Source organism: Silurus meridionalis, chromosome 26 (assembly GCF_014805685.1).
Source record: "Silurus meridionalis isolate SWU-2019-XX chromosome 26, ASM1480568v1, whole genome shotgun sequence".
NCBI classification, from domain to species: domain Eukaryota; kingdom Metazoa; phylum Chordata; class Actinopteri; order Siluriformes; family Siluridae; genus Silurus; species Silurus meridionalis.
Genome location: NC_060909.1, coordinates 15778544 through 15796584, shown reverse-complemented (window position 1 = coordinate 15796584; position 18041 = coordinate 15778544). Strand labels below are relative to the sequence as shown.

Genomic DNA, 18041 nt, shown 5'->3' with positions numbered 1-18041 from the left:
TGCCCATTTTACTCCTGAGATACACTATTTATACCCAATCATCGTACTGACCGGTTATCGACATCATGCTAAAATGTCACTAGTAGAAAAAGCTATTTATTATACCTAGTGAACATTTGTGAAATGCTGGTTTGAACTTTGGCAGTGTCAGAATTGATTTTCATGTTTTGGAGATTCATGAATCTGGGATGAAGGACACCGAGTAAAGGTGTTTATGTGAAATGCCCCATTTAAGTAAACGCTACACGAAAACATGCTTGCAGCCATTTTATTGCATGATTCCACATTTTGTTAGCACAGCAAGTGAGGTCCTCACTGTGCCCTGTATCATTAGCGGTTCTACAATGTTACAGCAAAGTGAAATCAAAACAAAGGTTCTGAACAAGGTCAGCAGTTGTAGAGAGTCTTGATCCTCAGGATGTCGGTGGCAGACAGCTCCGTGCTCTGTCCAATCTTTACCGAAGGATCGGGAATAGGGGTGATGGTGTCCAGACCGTTGATGGAGAAAGCTGTTCTTCCATAGTGCATCACAGAGGAGTAGTCGTACCGCGTGTTGAGGTTGTTGGTGTTCTTCAAGTTAAAATTAGACGTCATGGTTGGGTCGATGTTGTTCCAGTTGATGGTGACGTAAGTATCACGGTCGCTTCTAACATGCTCGTGGTAGAAACCGAGTGCATGGTTCAGCTCGTGCTGGACGATGCTGTTATAAACGCAACCCGGCTTGCTCAAAGAGACCACCTGAGCGCCACCAATCTTGCCCACGTAAGAGTAACATCTGAGAGAGAAAAAACAAAGATATGAAGATATGACCGTGACTCTGATGTCAACATGTGGGCACTGTGCATTAAACAGGAATAAAGAGCATCAAGCTCCAATATGAGACATGTTAAATGCTTTAGTGGGTCTCACCCGTCTTTGCTCTCGATGCTGAGGTAGTCACTTTGATTTGTCCTGGAGATGAAACGAATGCAGGTTTTGTTGTGGAAGGTGGCCATGGCATTGGCAATTACAGTATTGTCAGAGGAAGCTGTGAAGAAAATGTCCAGTACATAAATAAGAAATCGAGAGAGTGTGTCATAAGTGGACAATGTGAATAAGGAAGTCTTTCACTCACAGAAAACAGAGCTCAATGTGTAAGGCACCTCCACCAAGCCATTCGAGGACTTCTTCCAAAAGCAGCTGCCGTCGGGGCAGACCAGAGCGTTCTTGATTCCTGGCAAGAGTATGTCTCCCTCCAGCAACGGTTCACTGGATCCTTCATACAGATAAACACAATGGATTAATCACAGCAAAAACAATACGCAGTATTATTTGTAGTGTCTGAGCTTTTGGAGTCCAACATTCTGGTCTCACATCAAATTTTCATAGCCAGAGTTTCTGTCACTGGTGCAAGTGCAAAACATAGAATGGGAAAATCTATATTCCAGAATGATTCGCTTAGAAGAAGACAGATTCTAGGCCCATATTTGCATTGCAGTAATGGTCCTGGTCTAGTGCCATTGAGATCAGAGAGTTATCAGACCGTGGTTGACGTCGAGAATCTTTGATGTGAAGTCCTCCTGCTCAGGTTGGGTGAGATAGAGAGCTTGCGAGAAGCCGAGCAGCAGGGCTAGAATGGAGAGAGATGCTCTGGACATCATGATGCTTCAGTGTGGGAAGATGATCTGGATGCTCCTTCACCGCTGCTGGGTGACTGCAGAGTGTCATACCTGGATTTTTATACACATGGACACATGGCGAAAAAAAGTTGGTGTGGCTCGCTGGGGATCAAGGGTAGGTGTTAGTGTCCACTGTCTCATGTGTGGAGCTTAAGGGAGGACCCTCTGAACTCAACACTGACTTCAAAACCTTTCTGAATCAAAGCAAGCATCAGGCGATCATTTGGATATTCTGTACTAAAGGATGGACCGAAGGCTCTTGATGTCAGGTCATTGATCTATGTTTCAGGTGCTGTTTTAGGGAGTGACTTGTAAAATGCAGGACTTACTGTTTCATCCAAGACAAACAGCTTGGAAATCCTACTGTGTGTTCTTGGGAATGACTAATTCATCTTTTAGATGCATATCCTGTGGTTTCGATCCCAAAATCTATGCATATCTCTTAATTATTGCTCAGGTGAAGCTGGACCTGCACCCAATATTTGTTTTGAGGATCCAGATGAATTGATTTACCAGATCGAGTCAATTGGAGTTGCCGCTCTGGTCGGCATGAAATCTGCGGCATAATCGGTCATCCTCACTTTAGACCGGAGACCAGTGGTCTCTATTATCATTTCACAACACTTCATGTCCTATCGGTTCTTTACCCTGACCCGGACTAACTGCTGGAAGTCGGAAGACTCAGATGTTCGGTCATTTCGAATTTGGCTGCAACAGGACTCCAAAACGTTGCGATAGGGCCATGTTTACATCTGTGTAGCATCACGTCTTCTGTCTCTATATATCTGGGAACTGAGAAGACAAGTAGCTGAAGTGTAGGAAGAAGAATGTTGACCCATGTGTGTCTGATAGAGGACTCTAGCAGCTCAACAGTTCTGGGTTTCCTTTGTTGTATTTTTCGTTTCACGATGCACTAAATGTTTTCAAATGGCAAAAAGTCTAGACTGCAGGCACGCCAGTTCAGCACCAGGAGACTTCTACTACAAAGTCGTGCTATTGTCATAGATGCAGCAATCAGTTAGCATTGTCTTGCTCAAATAGACAAGGGCTTCCCTGAAAAAGACGTTTTCTGTATGGAAGCATTTGTTGCTCTAAAACCTGTATATACCGTTCAGCATTGATGGAGCCTCTCCAAATGTACCAGCTGCCCAATCCACAAGCACTAATGCACTTTTACAACACCAGAGATGCGGCTCTTTGAACTGGGCGCTGATACAAAAGCCGGAAGATCCCTCCACTCTTTAGTCCAGAGGACATGGCTTTCATTGTGTCCACAAGGAAATTAGAGTTTTGAATCGTCTGACCACAGAACAGTTTTCCACTTTGCCTTGGTACATTTTAAATGAGCTGTAGCCCAGAGAGGTTGTGGCGTTTCTGGACCATGTTCATGCATACCTTCTTCTTTTGTATGACAGAGATTTGACCTTCTGGAGGTGTTTATGAGCCACTGCAGTGATTTCTATTACAGAATCGCGACTGTTTTAAACGCAGTGCCCCCTGAGGGCCCTAAGATCATGGGCATCCGATATTGATTTTCACCCATGTCCCTTGTGCACAGAGATTTCTCCAGGTTCTTTGAAACCTTTCATGATATTATGCTCTTTAAACAATGAGATATTTAACTGTTTGCAATTTGATGTAGAGGAACATTATTCTGAAATTGGGGTTCGACAACTTTTTTCAGCGGTTCAATTGTATCGTACAGCTCTGTTGCTGCCTCTCCCCACCAACTGACCTTTTCTCGCCGTCCTTTTTGTGGCCTTCCAATGCAGAGCAAGCTTTCATCAGACTCAAGGGCCTCTTTAACTCTGCCCCAGTCCTAGTTTTCCCCTATCCCTCTCGGCAGTTTAGCATGCAAGTCGATGCCTCCGACCTATGGGTAGGCGCCATACTGTCCCAGAGGGGCACTACTGATAGTAAGTTGCACCCATGCACCTTCTTCTCCCGCCGTCTTAACCAAGCGGAACGTAATTACTCCTTTGGAGGGCGGGAGCTCCTTGCCCTGGAGGAATGGACTGGTTAGAGGGGGCTGAGACCCCTTTCTTGGTCTGGACAGATCACCGCAACCTGGAGTATCTGTGCACCACCAAATGCCTAAACCTTCACCAAGATTGCTGGGGACTTTTTTTCGGCAGGTTTAATCTTGGAATGGTAAGCCTGATGCTCTTTCCAGGTTAAACTTTCCTGCTTACGAAGGAGATTCTACCTCCACACCCGTACTTCCTCCTTCTGTTAACGTGCGTGTCCTAGTTCAACAGTTGTAACTTAAAAAAAAGTTTTTATGAATCTAAGTTTTATGAATTTTTCACTTAAAAGTCATTGTTTGGGTCATAAATTATATTAGCAACTTCATGAAACAACTTTTCCTTCATGCATAATACTTTTTTCTTTTTTTCACATTCAAACAACCCCATGCATTTTTAATACAAATTTTTAATGCCTTCATTTCCCATGCATTGTTTGATATCATGACATGTTTGCTACATGCTACTCCATGCATTCTTTGTTCCTTACATGCATTTGTTTAATGTTGATAATTCTATTTTTTTTTATCTATGTATACAATTTCATGCACTTTGACCTATTCTATTTATTTTTCCAGGGACAGGGCCAGATTATTCTGTCAGGTGGCTGCAGACCCGGAAGTGTGTCCCATGAGCCAGGAAGACCTTGACATTGTTTTAGTTCCATGCATCCATATGGTTTCATACATTTTTTGTTCCATAAAACTCTGTCAAAAAACTGAATTTTTTGTCTCATGCATGCAATTTCATATATTTTAAATCTGTGCATACAGGTCTGTGCATTTCTTTTTTGTTTTATGCATGCAACTCCATGCAGTTTTTGTTGTATGCATGTAATTACCTCCAACAAAAAATACATGGGGTTGCATGCATAAAACACAAAAGAAATGCACAGGCCTGTATGCATTTTTTTCTATGCATATAGTTGTGTTTTTTTTGTTTTGTTTGTTTGTTTGTTTGTTTGTTTTATGCATGTTTTTTTCTGGATGCATACAACTTTATTATTTTATTCCTGTATATTTTCATTTTTAAAACCTCACGTTTTATTCCTACTATATATATTTATTCATTGAAGAGAAAATAAATACATATGAACTAATAGAACACATGCAATTTTTTTTTTGCTATTTTTGGATTTTCGATGTTGCGGAATTTTATGTTTTTGCAAAACGCTGCATGAGACATTTCTGTCCCGTGCACTTCTATGATGTAAAGTTCTCTAAAGCAGGAGGAGCTGGGAGCTGGAAGTGGGCGTGCTGTGAAGGTTCTCCAGTGTTTACGGTCAGTCCCAAATCCATCATCAAATCTCCAAAATGGCTGCTGAGAAGGAAAGCGGAGTTGTTCATCTCTATGTTAACGGAAAGAAGGTAGAAACCGTTTATATGTTCAATGTAAAACTATAGATGTGAAACTGTAACTTTCCTCTCGAGCGCGCGCTGCGTGACGTGTCCCTTTGATCTGTTTACGTTTTTCCCCCATGATAAACATATAAATAGTAAACAGCTTTATGAAATGTTTGCACGGTGACAGGTGACGGTGAAAGATGTGGATCCAGAGACCATGCTGCTCTCCTTCCTCCGAGAAAAACGTAGGATTGTGCTTTTATTTACTTTATTCTTTTATTGATTTTATTAGATTTGGCACGCAAAACTATTGGCACCCGCATAATTCGGAGCGTCGATCAGATTTTCTGTTCTCTCGTGCACTGCTCTTTATTCATGCACCTTCCACGTGACCTGGAGCAGAAGTGCAGAAGAGCAAAAACACAAAGCATGTAATGCACACATCATTTCTCCAATAGCGTGTGCATGGTGGACCATTACACCCAGACCTTCTCACTGACACTGGGACATTCTAGAAGAATTCATGTCCAAAATATCAACACGTTTCGTTAGGTGTTAATATTAAAGAACTGGATTTGTGTACACGTATTAGTGCTTAAGGCTCTGGGTTCCTGAACGGAAGGTCAGGGATTCAAGTCATTCTTCAACCCTCTGTGCTCCAGGGGTGCTGTATCAACCCTAGCTCTGACTCCAGATCCATAACATGGCTGGAAAATGTGAAGAAAGAAGTTCATTGTGCTGTAAAGAACACGTGAAACGTATAAAACTCCATATACACATTTTACCTTCACCTGAAACTACAAGTGATCAGATGTAGCAGAGCGAGACGTGAGAATTAATCAGACTGTGTATGAAGGTGAGCTTCAGTGACTTTGACCCAAACTAATCTTCCTTATCTCCTGCACACACACCCACACACACACACACACACACACACACACAGTGAGAGAGTGGTTATGATTTATTTGACCTGCTGATCCATTCTCCAGTGTTCGCTTCAGTCAGTGCTAAAAATACCGTCTTTCAGGGCAGAGGAGTGTGATCTTTTTTTGGTGGTTTTCCTGTAACGTGTGTGTGTGTGTGTGTGTGTGTGTGTGTGTGTGTGTGTGTGTGTGTGCAGTGAGTCTAACGGGCACTAAGTATGGCTGTGGAGGTGGGGGATGTGGCGCCTGCACCGTCATGATGTCCACATACAACACGCAGACCAAGTCTATTCAGTATCCTTCTGACTGTCTTTCTGTCTGTCCTCCTGTCTGTCTTTCTGTCTGTCCTCCTGTCTGTCCTTCTGTTTGTCCTCCTGTCTGTCCTCCTTTCTGTCTGTCTATCTGTCTGTCTATCTGTCTGTCCTTCTGTTTGTCCTCCTGTCTGTCCCCTTTCTGTCTGTCTATCTGTCTGTCTATCTGTCTGTCCTTCTGTTTGTCCTCCTGTCTGTCCTCCTGTCTGTCTATCTGTCTGTCTGTCCTCCTGCTTGTCCCTCTCTCTGTCTCCTTAAATGTTTTCTGATTTTGTCCTTGAGAATGTCCTCCTGTCTGTCTTTCTTCTGTCCTTTTCTGTTCTCTGATTTTGTCTGTCCTCCTGTCCTTGTTCTGTCTGTCCTCTGTTCTCTGATCTTGTCCTCGAGTCTGTCTTCCTCTCTGTCCATCTGTCTGTCTACTATTCTTTGACTTTGTCCTCCTGTCTGTTATTTTGTCTGTCTGTCCATACTCCTGTCTGCCTTCTAGCTCTGTCCCTGTGTCTGTCCTCATGTTTTCTGCTCCATCCTTCTGTTTGTCTTCCTGTTTTTCTCTTATGTGTTTGTCCTCATGTTTGTCTTCCTGCCTGTCTCACTTCTCTGTTCTCTGTTTGTTTGTCCTGCTACTTTGTCCTTCTGTCTTTATCTGTCCTCTGGTTTATGTCCAGTGATGATTCATTTCTTGATATTTTTTGTATGAAATGTTTGTTAGACAGTGGTTTGTTTGCATTTATATGTTTGAGAGTGAAATAAATACACAAGTCATAATGAAAGTGTTTGTGATATTGATTCTGCTGTTGATGATGAAGTGATTGATGGAGTCCAGGTTCCTTCACTGCTCAGTCATTTCTCTGTTAACGCCTGTCTGATGCCTTTATGCCAAGCACATGGAACAGCCGTGACCACGGTGGAGGGCATCGGGAACAGCGAGAGCAAACTACATCCTGTACAGGTAGCGCACACACACACACACACACACACACACACACACACACACACACACACAGGTGTAGATACACATATTGTACACACATCACAAATACACTACTTTATATTAAACAATATCAATATATAAAAAATATAACATTACATTTTGGTGTGTGTGTGTGTGTGTGTGTGTGTGTGTGTGTGTGTGTGTGTGTGTGTGTGCGTTTTTCAGGAGCGTATAGCGAAGGCAAACGGCTCTCAGTGTGGGTTTTGTACTCCAGGGATGGTGATGTCCATGTACACGCTGCTGAGGAATCATCCACAGCCCAGCATGGAGGACATAACACAGGCCCTGGGAGGTAACACACACACACACACACACACACACACACACACACACACAGATTAAAATTTAATTTCTGAAATCCCCAGTCATGATATATAGGAAGAAAAACATTTTAATATCATACAGTTTTATGACCCAGAGCACTTTTATCCTCAGGCTGAACTCTGATGTGTGTGTGATGTTTTGTAGGTAATTTATGCAGATGTACAGGATATCGGCCGATTATCGACGGCTATCGGACTTTCTGTGAGGTGTGTGTGACAAAACAACGGAAATGAACGATGTGACGATGGTCATGATGTAGACAGACAGGAGGTTTATCAGCATTAAGACGGACATGAAGGAAGCGAGTATCGAAGAAAAAACAGAGATGAAGCATCAAGACAGGAGGACGGTAGGAGAGACAGACCAATAAGACAGACAAGAGTTAGGAGTAAAAGAAGGACAGACAGGGGGTAGGAGTGTAAAGACAGACAGAAGGACAGACAGGGGGTAGGAGTATAAAGACAGACAGAAGGACAGACAGGGGGTAGGAGTATAAAGACAGACAGAAGGACAGACAGGGGTAGGAGTATAAAGACAGACAGAAGGACAGACAGGGGGTAGGAGTATAAAGACAGACAGAAGGACAGACAGGGGGTAGGAGTGTAAAGACAGACAGAAGGACAGACAGAAGGACAGACGGGGTAGGAGTGTAAAGACAGACAGAAGGACAGACAGGGGGTAGGAGTGTAAAGACAGATAGAAGGACAGACAGGGGTAGGATTGTAAAGACAGACAGAAGGACAGACAGAAGGACAGACAGGGGTAGGATTGTAAAGACAGACAGAAGGACAGACAGGGGTAGGAGTGTAAAGACAGATAGAAGGACAGACGGGGTAGGAGTGTAAAGACAGACAGAAGGACAGACAGGGGGTAGGAGTGTAAAGACAGACAGAAGGACAGACGGGGTAGGAGTGTAAAGACAGATAGAAGGACAGACGGGGTAGGAGTGTAAAGACAGACAGAAGGACAGACGGGGTAGGAGTGTAAAGACAGACAGAAGGACAGACAGGGGGTAGGAGTGTAAAGACAGACAGAAGGACAGACAGGGGGTAGGAGTGTAAAGACAGACAGAAGGACAGACAGGGGGTAGGAGTGTAAAGACAGATAGAAGGACAGACAGGGGGTAGGAGTGTAAAGACAGATAGAAGGACAGACAGGGGTAGGGTGTAAAGACAGACAGAAGGACAGACAGGGGGTAGGAGTGTAAAGACAGACAGAAGGACAGACAGGGGGTAGGAGTGTAAAGACAGATAGAAGGACAGACAGAAGGACAGCTTCACTGGAATGACATTTGTGGAACAAAGGAAAAGTTTTCTGTCTTTACACAAAGACCTGAAATTATGTGAGGATAAAGTTCAAGCTCCAGTTAAACTGTTACCCAATAATGTATTTTCAGTCAGAGATGAAACTCAGGTTATTGTCAGTCATGTGATCAGCGACTGCCTCTGCCAGGAGGTTAATCCTTATCTCATGATGAAGTTTTGTAACCGGACTGAAACTATAAAGTGACCCAGAAGCAGTTTATTTTCCCTGAGAAGTGTCTCTCACACACACACACACACACACACACACACACACACACACAAGGCTTAATGTGTAATATTACTGTAATAACATCTTATAATAAAGATTGTGATTGTTTGTGTAGCGTGAACGCTGCTGTCAGGAGAACAGCGCCACCTGCTGTACCTCAAACACCAACACGCCTCCTGAGAAAGTAAGAACATCTCATGAGCTTAATGTGGTATAAAATCTTTTCAATAATAATGTTGATATGACTGTTTTTCTCAGTTGCTTTGGAGTGTTTCTCAGATCACAAATGAAATTCTGGATTTTAAACTACTTGTTCAACCTCCACGTCATGTCGTCACTTGTGCACGAAGCCATGAAAAGTTATTTGTAGCTGCTTAGAACAAATTGGATCTTCATTTGTTTGATTACGGTGTTTCCTACATGATCAGTTGTTTGTCATGTTGATCAAATGAGATTATTCTGGTTCTCACTCATTGCATGGAAAATTTGTAAACCAGCTGTTGTCATCTGCCAAGCGTCTCTTCTGAACATGTGTATAATTATTCATTCTGGCACTCATGAAGGTGAGTGACCATCATCAGATCAACCAATGATCAACCAGTTCTCTAAAACAGGTCAAAGGTGAATCTCATGGACCTTCAATTGGTGACAGACAAAACACAGAATTACAATTTCTGAAAATGGATGAAGAACCAGGAAATGAACGAACACTAATACAGATATAATGAATGATTCATGAAAAACTCCAAAACAACTGAAACTGTAATAATGTGTGTTTACAGCCGGAGCTGTTTAATAAAGAGGAGTTTCTTCCTCTGGACCCGACGCAGGACCTGATCTTCCCTCCCGAGCTCATAGTGAGGAACATGTTCAAGCTTACAGATTCATATCCAAACTTCTCAAAATAAATCATCATAAAATCGATAGATTCGTGGTTTCTGGTGTAGATGATGATCATATCATTGTAACGATTTTTTGTCACACTTATTTGTGTGTATAGAAAATGGCCGAGAGCCAGAACCAGAGCACTCAGAGGTTTGAGGGGGAGAGGATCACCTGGATCTCCCCCATGTCTCTCGATGAGCTTCTCCAGCTGAAGTTTCAGCACCCAGAAGCTCCCATTGTGATGGGAAACACCAACATCGGTGAGAGACACACACACACACACACACACACACACACACACACACACAGTTGATTAGGAGGCCTTGATAACGTAACCACGTAAACAGACATGATGTTCATGTTCATGCTACTGTTTTCACGTAGAATCCATCAGTGATTGTTGGTTTCCGTGGTTACCAGAGGTACCGACTGACTGGTTGATGTGATGAAGTGTTTGATGTTTGTGGTGTATCATCAGATTTTCTTCTCAGGGTTGGATATCAAGTTTAGAGGTGTCGTGCATCCCATAATAATCTCAGCCAGACACGTGAAGGACCTGTTTGAAGTCACACAGAATCCTGAAGGTGTGTGTGTGTGTGTGTGTGTGTGTGTGTGTGTGTGTGTGTGTGTGTGTGTGTGTGTCTGCGTGTGTGTGTTTTCTGTCTTTCTGCGTGTGTTTGTGTGTGTGTGTATATATATATGTGTGTGTCTGTCTGCGTGTGTTTGTGTGTGTATGTGTGTCTTTCTGTCTGCGTGTGTTTGTGTGTGTGTGTGTATGTTTGTGTGTGTGTGTGTGTCTGCGTGTGTTTGTGTGTATGTGTGTCTGTCTGCGTGTGTGTGTGTGTGTGTCTTTCTGTCTGCGTGTGTTTGTGTGTGTGTATGTGTGTGTCTGTCTGCGTGTGTGTGTGAGTGTGTGTGTGTGTGTGTGTGTGTGTGTGTGTGTGTGTGTGAAATCAGGCATTTCTTAGTATCATTACAGGACACTGTGAATGTTTCACTTTGTGTGTGTAAGTGTGTGTGTGTCTGTCTGTCTGTCTTTCTGCGTGTGTTTGTGTGTATGTGTGTGTGTGTGTGTGTGTGTGTGTGAAATCAGGCATTTCTTAGTATCATTACAGACACACTGTGAATGTTTCACTTTGTGTGTGTGTGTGTGTGTGTGTGTGTGTGTGTGTGTGTGTGTGTGTTACAGGTGTGTGTATTGGTGCTGGCTGCAGTTTATCCACAGTACGGTCCGTGTTGCAGAAGTGTGTGTGTTCTCTTCCTGCAGAACACACACAGACGCATACTCTGCTGGAGCAACTGAAACATCTTGGAGGAGAGCAGATACGCAATGTTGCTGTTAGACTGAGACACACACACACACACACACACAGTTAGATAATAGGTCATGTTTTATCTTTGTTTACATGTCATGTGTATATATATACATGTGTGTGTGTAAGTGTGTGTGTGTCTGTCTGTCTGTCTTTCTGCGTGTGTTTGTGTGTATGTGTGTGTGTGTGTGTGTGTGTGTGAAATCAGGCATTTCTTAGTATCATTACAGACACACTGTGAATGTTTCACTTTGTGTGTGTGTGTGTGTGTGTGTGTGTGTGTGTGTGTGTTGTGTGTGTGTGTTACAGGTGTGTGTATTGGTGCTGGCTGCAGTTTATCCACAGTACGGTCCGTGTTGCAGAAGTGTGTGTGTTCTCTTCCTGCAGAACACACACAGACGTACACGGCTCTGCTGGAGCAACTGAAACATCTTGGAGGAGAGCAGATACGCAATGTTGCTGTTAGACTGAGACACACACACACACACACACACACACACACAGTTAGATAATAGGTCATGTTTTATCTTTGTTTACATGTCATGTGTATATATATACATGTGTGTGTGTTTGTGTGTGTGTGTGTGTGTGTGTGTGTGTGTGTGTCTGTGTCTGTGTGTGTGTGTGTAGACACTGGGAGGAAACATTGCCAGTGCATCCCCTAACTCTGATCTGAATCCTGTTCTGGCTGCAGGACGGAGCTCAGTGCTGCTGTTGTCTCACGGTTATTACATCACTCATTACATCACTCAGACAGACAGGTAGACTGATGGATGGATGGACAGATCACAAGTCTGGCAAGAAAAACAGATGAATGGATGGTCAAAACAATAAATAAAATGATAGACAGGGAGATGGACAGATAGACAGACATGTAGACACTCAGTAACAGAGCAACAAACTGATGAAATGAGCAGATGGGGAGATTTATAGAGAGACAGACAGACAGACAGACAGACTGGAATATAGTGGCAGGAAAAGATATGGGCTGCTAGACTCAGACAGACAGACAAATATGAAAATACACACAGACAGACATGCTGGTTTTAACGTGTGTGTGTGTGTGTGTGTGTGTGTGTGTGTGTGTGTGAGATCAGACGGAAGGCGTGAGGTTCCTCTGGATAAAGATTTCTTTGTGGGATTTGGGAAGACGCTTCTCCGACCGGATGAGATTGTGTTGTCTGTTTTTATTCCCGTTTCCAGACAGGTGAAGTTTCTAGACGTGTAAAGATGAACCCCTGTATTTATGGTGTGTAGATATGAAGGTTGGTTGTGTGTTGATGTCGTCTCTGTCAGTGTGAGGTGGTGTGTGCGTTCCGTAACGCTCCCCGGAAAGACAACGCTCTGGCCACGGTGAGCGCCGGCATGCGGGTGTGGTTTCATCACGGCTCAGACCTGGTGAGGGACATGAGTGTGTATTATGGAGGAGTCGGAGCACACACACTCAGCGCAGAGAACGCGACACGGAACCTCGTCGGCAGGTAAACACACCTTATAATATTTGTGAGGAGTATTTTTACACAATTGTTTTATATTTTAGAATTGTATAGATTTGATGTATATATTTGTATGTATTTTAGGGGTATAAGGTTACGCTAAATTTACAGTTCGGTATGTACCTCGGGTTTTAAGTCACGGTTCGGTTTCTTTATAGCTGCTTCATGTGTATCTTTAATGTATCGCATTGTCGGCTACGCATCGAGATACAAATAATACATCATAATTACTTTAAAACATATATTGTCTTCATGAAAAGTACTAATTTAAGGTACATTTAAAAAACAGATACAAACGTGCCATGAAGTTGCGATTACTCACGTGTTACCTCATGACAATCATTTAGAAATGAGTTTATTAGAGGGACAGCGCATGTAGGACGTTTTAGAGACAAGGTGAGGGAGGTGAGATTGAAATGGTTTGGACATGTGCAGAGGAGGGACATGGGGTATATCAGTAGGAGAATGCTGAGGATGTAGACACCAGGAAGGAGGAAAAGAGGAAGAACAAGGAGGAGGTTTATGGATGTGGTGAGGGAAGACATGCAGGTAGTTGGATTGAGAGAGGCAGATGTAGAGGACGGGGGGTATGGAGACGGAGGATCCGCTGTGGCGCCCCCTACTGGGAGCAGCTAAAAGAAGAAGAAGAAGACCTCATGACAATCATGCGATTATTCACAATGCAATATTTGAATCGATTGACATTCAGTATATATGAAATATTTCCGCAGGTCGTGGAATGAGGCGACGTTAAATGACGCGTACGTGGCACTACTCGATGATGTAACGCTTGGGGGCTCGGCTCCGAGGGATAAGCTGGTGTTCCGCAGGTCTCTGTCCCTCAGCATGCTCTTTAGGTTCTACCTTCACGGCCTGCAGCATCTCAGAAACCAGGTACTTCATATGACCAGGTATTTTAATATCAACAGTTAATATTTATTTAAATTTTTATAGTTAAATGGCTGCCTGTGTGTGTGTGTGTGTGTGTGTGTGTGTGTGTGTGTGTGAGATCAGACGGAAGGCGTGAGGTTCCTCTGGATAAAGATTTCTTTGTGGGATTTGGGAAGACGCTTCTCCGACCGGATGAGATTGTGTTGTCTGTTTTTATTCCCGTTTCCAGACAGGTGAAGTTTCTAGACGTGTAAAGATGAACCCCTGTATTTATGGTGTGTAAATATGAAGGTTGGTTGTGTGTTGATGTCGTCTCTGTCAGTGTGAGGTGGTGTGTGCGTTCCGTAACGCTCCCCGGAAAGACAACGCTCTGGCCACGGTGAGTGCCGGCATGCGGGTGTGGTTTCATCACGGCTCAGACCTGGTGAGGGACATGAGTGTGTATTATGGAGGAGTCGGAGCACACACACTCAGTGCAGAGAACGCGACACGGAACCTCGTCGGCAGGTAAACACACCTTATAATATTTGTGAGGAGTATTTTTACACAATTGTTTTATATTTTAGAATTGTATAGATTTGATGTATATATTTGTATGTATTTTAGGGGTATAAGGTTACGCTAAATTTACAGTTCGGTATGTACAGCTCGGGTTTTAAGTCACGGTTCGGTTTCTTTATAGCTGCTTCATGTGTATCTTTAATGTATCGCATTGTCGGCTACGCATCGAGATACAAATAATACATCATAATTACTTTAAAACGTTTACAAAAATATATTGTCTTCATGAAAAGTACTAATTTAAGGTACATTTAAAAAAACAGATACAAACGTGCCATGAAGTTGCGATTACTCACGTGTTACCTCATGACAATCATTTAGAAATGAGTTTATTAGAGGGACAGCGCATGTAGGACGTTTTAGAGACAAGGTGAGGGAGGTGAGATTCAATTCAATTTCAATTCAATTCATTTTTATTTGTATAGCGCTTTTAACAATGAACATTGTCTCAAAGCAGCTTTACACAGATAATGTGGTGATTAAACATAAATATGTTCTTTGTAAGTATGTTTGTCCCTGATGAGCAACTGTGGCAAGGAAAAACTCCCCGAGATGGCATAAGGAAGAAACCTTGAGAGGAACCAGACTCAAGAGGGAACCCATCCTCATCTGGGTTGCACCAAATGTCCATTTGAAGCAGATATACAATGTTGTGGGGTACAGTGATGATGATCAGAAGCAAACTGCACTCCCGAGTCAGTGCAGCAGACCGCCGACACCAACTACAGTCCAATCCGTCCTCAAAGCACCCGTTCTACTCCGGAACTAAGAGACCGTCCCGAGCTGCACAGAAGTGTGAAGATCCAAGGAGGGAGAGGGGCAGGAACACTGGTCACTGGAGCCTCAGGAGCATGTTTAACTCGACCGAAAGAGAGAGAGAGAGAGAGAGAGAGAGAGAGAGAGAGAGAGAGAGAGAGAGAGGGTGACGGGAAGAGAAGGATATGGATTATTAAGTGTAACTATTGGTGTACGAAAGTTAATGTCACTGTGCAGTTTGGACTCCGCAAGACTCGCTATGGCAGCATAACTAAAAGGGAGAACCAGAAGGTAACACAGACATGAGGGATCTCTGGGATAAGAGACGACCCACCACACCACCGTCAACAAACCTGAGTGAGCGTGTGAATGTGAGGGACGACAGCATACAAATATACCAGTTCACCAAACACTCTATATCCATGTTCCCTCCAGATCTGTGCCTTTACCTAAGAGAAATCTACTGATAAAAGGCTTGACTAAATAAATACGTTTTCAACCTCGACTTGAACACTGAGACTGTGTCTGAGTCCCGAACACTGATTGGAAGGCTGTTCCATAACTGTGGGGCTTTATAAGAGAAAGATCTGCCCCCTGCTGTAGTCTTCATTATTTGAGGAACCAACAGATAGCCAGCACCTTTGATCTAAGTAGGCGTGGAGGATCATACTGGTACAGAAGTTCACTCAGATACTGCGGTGCGAGACCGTTAAGTGCTTTATACGTCAGTAGTAATATTTTATAGTCAATGCGAGATTTGATTGGGAGCCAGTGTAGACTGATTAAAACAGGGGTGATGTGGTCATATTTCCTAGATCTAGTGAGGACCCTTGCTTCTGCATTCTGAACTAACTGAAGCTTATTTCTGCACTTACTCCAACACCCAGACAGTAAAGCGTTACAGTAGTCTAATCTAGAAGTAACAAAAGCATGAACCAGTTTTTCTGCATCCTGTAACGACATCATATTTCTAATCTTAGCAATATTTCTAAGGTGAAAGAAGGCGATTCTGGTGATATTATTCACGTGAGACTCAAAGGAAAGACTCGGGTCAATAATCACACCAAGGTCTTTGACAGCCGTACATGCTGAAACAGAAACACCATCTAGAGATGCTACGTAATCGGAAAGTTTACTTCTAGCTGCATGATTGAGATGGTTTGGACATGTGCAGAGGAGGGACATGGGGTATATCAGTAGGAGAATACTGAGGATGGAGACACCAGGAAGGAGGAAAAGAGGAAGACCAAGGAGGAGGTTTATGGATGTGGTGAGGGAAGACATGCAGGTAGTTGGATTGAGAGAGGCAGATGTAGAGGACGGGGGTATGGAGACGGAGGATCCGCTGTGGCGCCCCTACTGGGAGCAGCTAAAGAAGAAGAAGAAGACCTCATGACAATCATGCGATTATTCACAATGCAATATTTGAATCGATTGACATTCAGTATATATGAAATATTTCCGCAGGTCGTGGAATGAGGCGACGTTAAATGACGCGTCGTGGCACTACTCGATGATGTAACGCTTGGGGGCTCGGCTCCGAGGGATAAGCTGGTGTTCCGAGGTCTCTGTCCCTCAGCATGCTCTTTAGGTTCTACCTTCACGGCCTGCAGCATCTCAGAAACCAGGTACTTCATATGACCAGGTATTTTAATATCAACAGTTAATATTTATTTAAATTTTATAGTTAAATGGCTGCCTGTGTGTGTGTGTGTGTGTGTGTGTGTGTGTGTGTGTAATTTGGGAGAACGTGATTCGAGTGAAATTCCAAAACACAACCTGAGCGCCGTGGAGCCGCTGCCCAGCTTCATTCAGCCTGGATACCAGGAGTTCCAGGTGTGTGTGTGTGTGTGTGTGTGTGTGTGTGTGTGTGTGTGTGTGTGTAAAAAGACACAGTCTTATGTAGAGACACATAAAGAAGAAAATAGCTTTATATAGATGTGTTTATGGTATGTGTGTGTGTGTGTGTGTGTGTGTGTGTGTGTGTGTGTGTGTGTGTAGGCTGTATCGGATCAGGACAGTGTGGGCGGGCGTTGCCTCACCACTCCTCTGTTCCACATGCTACAGGAGAGGCCGTGTACTGTGATGACATTCCACACACACAGAGAACTGTTCCTCTCTGTCGTCACCAGCACCAGAGCCTATGCCAAGATCACGTAAAACACACACACACAAACACACACACACACACATACACATAAAATGTCACACACAAAATCATGATACTTATACATTGAATTGTGTGTATGAATTTGCTGCTGTCAGTCATATCGATGTGGGCGGGCTCTGGGGATGGTGGGCGTGGTTGATGTGATCACTGCTGAGGACATTCCTGGGATAAGAGACGACCCACCACACCACCGTCAACAAACCTGAGTGAACGTGTGAATGTGAGGGACGACAGCATACAAATATACCAGTTCACCAAACACTCTATATCCATGTTCCCTCCAGATCTGTGCCTTTACCTAAGAGAAATCTACTGATAAAAGGCTTGACTAAATAAATACGTTTTCAACCTCGACTTGAACACTGAGACTGTGTCTGAGTCCCGAACACTGATTGGAAGGCTGTTCCATAACTGTGGGGCTTTATAAGAGAAAGATCTGCCCCCTGCTGTAGTCTTCATTATTTGAGGAACCAACAGATAGCCAGCACCTTTGATCTAAGTAGGCGTGGAGGATCATACTGGTACAGAAGTTCACTCAGATACTGCGGTGCGAGACCATTGAGTGCTTTATACGTCAGTAGTAATATTTTATAGTCAATGCGAGATTTGATTGGGAGCCAGTGTAGACTGATTAAAACAGGGGTGATGTGGTCATATTTCCTAGATCTAGTGAGGACCCTTGCTGCTGCATTCTGAACTAACTGAAGCTTATTTCTGCACTTACTCCAACACCCAGACAGTAAAGCGTTACAGTAGTCTAATCTAGAAGTAACAAAAGCATGAACCAGTTTTTCTGCATCCTGTAACGACATCATATTTCTAATCTTAGCAATATTTCTAAGGTGAAAGAAGGCGATTCTGG

At 43.4% G+C, this 18041-nt stretch overlaps 2 protein-coding genes across 2 annotated transcripts in view; one reads left to right on the top strand and one right to left on the bottom strand.

Moving 5' to 3' along the window:
• Positions 1-254: 254 nt before the first annotated feature.
• On the bottom strand, positions 255-1767 carry LOC124379750 (hatching enzyme 1.2-like). The gene is made up of 4 exons (XM_046840305.1): positions 1523-1767; positions 1115-1255; positions 910-1027; positions 255-775 (listed from the first exon to the last, which is right to left on the bottom strand). The coding sequence occupies exons 1-4, from the start codon at positions 1638-1640 to the stop codon at positions 388-390; spliced, it is 765 nt and encodes a 254-aa protein (XP_046696261.1). The 5' UTR covers positions 1641-1767; the 3' UTR covers positions 255-387.
• A 3128-nt stretch (positions 1768-4895) lies between these two features.
• Positions 4896-18041, top strand: part of aox6 (aldehyde oxidase 6) — a 21927-nt gene continuing 8781 nt past the window's right edge. Inside the window, exons 1-15 of the mRNA XM_046840330.1 lie at positions 4896-5049; positions 5213-5270; positions 6146-6242; positions 7100-7208; positions 7416-7542; positions 7719-7780; positions 9223-9291; positions 9890-9964; positions 10108-10252; positions 10484-10576; positions 11615-11766; positions 11936-12029; positions 12403-12512; positions 12602-12786; positions 13533-13695. Coding sequence (XP_046696286.1) covers positions 4996-5049; positions 5213-5270; positions 6146-6242; positions 7100-7208; positions 7416-7542; positions 7719-7780; positions 9223-9291; positions 9890-9964; positions 10108-10252; positions 10484-10576; positions 11615-11766; positions 11936-12029; positions 12403-12512; positions 12602-12786; positions 13533-13695 — 1593 coding nt within the window. The 5' untranslated portion in view covers positions 4896-4995. The remainder of the gene's footprint in view (positions 5050-5212; positions 5271-6145; positions 6243-7099; positions 7209-7415; positions 7543-7718; positions 7781-9222; positions 9292-9889; positions 9965-10107; positions 10253-10483; positions 10577-11614; positions 11767-11935; positions 12030-12402; positions 12513-12601; positions 12787-13532; positions 13696-18041) is intronic.

What these genes read in the sequence shown, in the direction of transcription:
- LOC124379750 (XM_046840305.1), bottom strand. Translation starts at nt 1,640, where the DNA reads ATGATGTCCAGAGCATCTCTCTCCATTCTAGCCCTGCTGCTCGGCTTC. An exon ending in CACATTGAGCTCTGTTTTCT is followed by an intron (nt 1,028 to 1,114) that starts GTGAGTGAAAGA and finishes TTTTCTTCACAG; the next exon opens with CTTCCTCTGACAATACTGTA. An exon ending in AGCATCGAGAGCAAAGACGG is followed by an intron (nt 776 to 909) that starts GTGAGACCCACT and finishes TTTCTCTCTCAG; the next exon opens with ATGTTACTCTTACGTGGGCA.